Raw genomic sequence first — 2391 nt, 5'->3', positions numbered from 1 at the left:
CTGCTGGGACAGGTGGGGAGGGGAAGAGCAGGAGATCTGTGTGCAAGGAGGTGCTGAAACACGAATTCCTTCTTGATTTTGCAGACTTTGCCATCGTGTTTCTTCAGAATGGCTTTGAGCAAACTTCAGAGCTGGGTAGGAAGGTGGAATTCCAGAAGGTTTCCCATGTAAGGACAAAACAAACCTAGTAACAAGCAGTGCTATAAAAAGTAATTCCATATGTACCTCTGGGCTCTGTTGAGTAGAAATAAATCGGAGCTTGGAGCAGCAAGGGGAGGGTCATGGTCCTGGTGCTGGAGTGGGGGAGAAGGTGAAGCCAGAACAGAGGCTGTTTGTATTGACAATTGCTCCAAGTGGCACATCAAGGGCTTTCAATCTTTGTTGGTTCCACCTGGGCTGCTCAGCTTTTCCATCTGAGGCATAGAATGCTGGTTGAGATGGGAAATGCTGCCCTTCTGCCTATGGTACCTGTGCCACTGCTGAGCCTGAGGTCAGAGTGAAGCTTTAAGAGGGATGAAACTCGTTCTTTGAGTCAATTTACCTTTTCTGAGGCTCCTTGAATCTCTAAATGCCTGAATTTATGTCTTTTGAACAGATCTGCCAAGCTGTCCTGCAGAGAATGCTGGCATGTGAGTACCACTGGGAACCTGGCTGTGTGCAGCCTCTGCTGTCTCCAAGGCTTCTGTTCCTGGCTCATTCCTAAATCCCTGGGGAGAAACCCTTTGGCTGCTTAGGCTGTGCTGTTGTGCATAATATTCATGTCACTGATTTGATTTGCCTCTGCTTTCCCCTTCGCTCCTTAAAGCACCTCCAGACACTGCAGATCATTTCTTGCCTTTTATGCTACTTCCTTTGGATGCTCCCAGCTGTGACATCAGGATTTTACCAGTTGGCTTGGGAACAGATGGAGCTCAAAGGTTAGACCATGAGCAGTTTTGCTGCTCAGATAGTTTTTTCCTGCTTAGTGGATTAAATTGTGAATTCCCAACGTTGAAGCCATTTTGCTGACTCGCCTTGGGGTTTGCAGACTCATGTTTTGCAAAACCTATTTTTTGTGCTGAGCAAGACAGCTAATGTAGGTGTTTAGTCTTTAAACACTTAGACTTCATGAGGTGACCATGTGCCTGGCCTGAGCTGCCCTGGTGACACTGCTGAGAGCCCCAGGGTGGCAGTGCCTGATTGACATGCAAATCCTGATGCTGAAAGACTGAGCACACATCAGGGTTATTTTTGTTCTGTGTCACAGCTGAGGTGCTGTACCTGCTGTTGTCACCTTCCTTACCCCCCTCCCGTGCCCTATACCCCTGGGTGGTGTCAGCTGACTGTGCAGCTGCTGTCACTCCTGGTTCCCTAGTGACCACGGTGCTCCACCGCTTTCCTTGCTGGCACGTTTCCTGCTCACTGCTGCAGCAGAGGCTGCTGCTTTTCCTCTGCTGTAAGTTGACCCAAACCCAGGACACGCCACCGGGACTGTTCCCGCCCTCCTGTGCCAGCCCCTGAGGGCACTGCCAGCGCCATCCCTCACCCCAGGACTCGCAGGGAGCACTGTCTGTGCACAGATTGCTCACAGACCCTGCGAGCACTTCTAAAAAGGGAAAGCTGCAAGAGGAGTGCTGGATTATTCAGTATGTATGAATCCCATCTCAGGTGCCCCTTTAGCAGTTGAAAACCAACGTTTATCAGCACGGGGAGTAGGGATTTTGGGGGAGGAGGAGGAGGCTGTTGGCAGGCAGACCGGAGTCTGCATCCTGCTCTTCATTTGCCCTTCCCGTGTGCTGCAGCACTCGCAGCCTCTGTATCTGCAAAATGCATTACAGGAGTTTTATGTAAGATTTTTTATTAGTGCATCCTTTTGGGTCACCTTTGAGGGGTCTCACTTCATTAATCTTTTGAGGACATTAGGACTTTTTAATGTAAAAACATTCCCTATTTCTGAAGACCTTCACCAGAGGAGAAGGACAGGCTGGGAGTAGCATGGGAGTGCTGTGCTTCACAGCACTGATCTGTGCTGAACTGCTGTGCCTGAAGATAAGCTGAGTTTATCTCCTTTTCTTTATTCTCCCCTACTTAACCTCAAAGTATTCCTCAGCAGGAGAGGAGAGTATTACATCCCAGCCCTGCGGAGGCATGTGAGGGATATCTGGTTCACTGCCCCAGCTTGGTACATTTCTGTTCAGGGTTTTTCTCTTCATTAAATAATGCTAATCAACCAAACAAGCTGCTTTAGCTGGTGGAAGAGGAGGGATTTCAAGGCAGGATGGGACAAGGAGCAGAAGTGCTGCTGCAGGGGCCACAAAGCAAAGGGTCCCCCAGTCTGTGGGTTCTGATTGGTGTGGGCTGATAGTCACAAGCTGTGCAAGCTGCCAACCTGTCTGATCCCTGCCAGTCCTT

The 2391-nt window shown here is 49.6% G+C and overlaps 1 protein-coding gene across 1 annotated transcript in view; it reads left to right on the top strand.

The window, feature by feature from the left end:
* FANCA (Fanconi anemia, complementation group A) overlaps positions 1 to 2391 on the top strand; it is a gene marked incomplete at its 5' end in the record, with an annotated part of 33232 nt that overhangs the window by 5366 nt on the left and 25475 nt on the right. Inside the window, 2 exons of the mRNA XM_009080412.1 lie at positions 85 to 167; positions 596 to 629. Coding sequence (XP_009078660.1) covers positions 85 to 167; positions 596 to 629 — 117 coding nt within the window. The remainder of the gene's footprint in view (positions 1 to 84; positions 168 to 595; positions 630 to 2391) is intronic.

This window comes from Acanthisitta chloris, unplaced genomic scaffold (assembly GCF_000695815.1).
Source record: "Acanthisitta chloris isolate BGI_N310 unplaced genomic scaffold, ASM69581v1 scaffold29408, whole genome shotgun sequence".
Classification (NCBI taxonomy): domain Eukaryota; kingdom Metazoa; phylum Chordata; class Aves; order Passeriformes; family Acanthisittidae; genus Acanthisitta; species Acanthisitta chloris.
The sequence above is the reverse complement of the archived record's forward strand: the minus strand, read 5'-3'. Positions and strand labels throughout refer to the sequence as shown.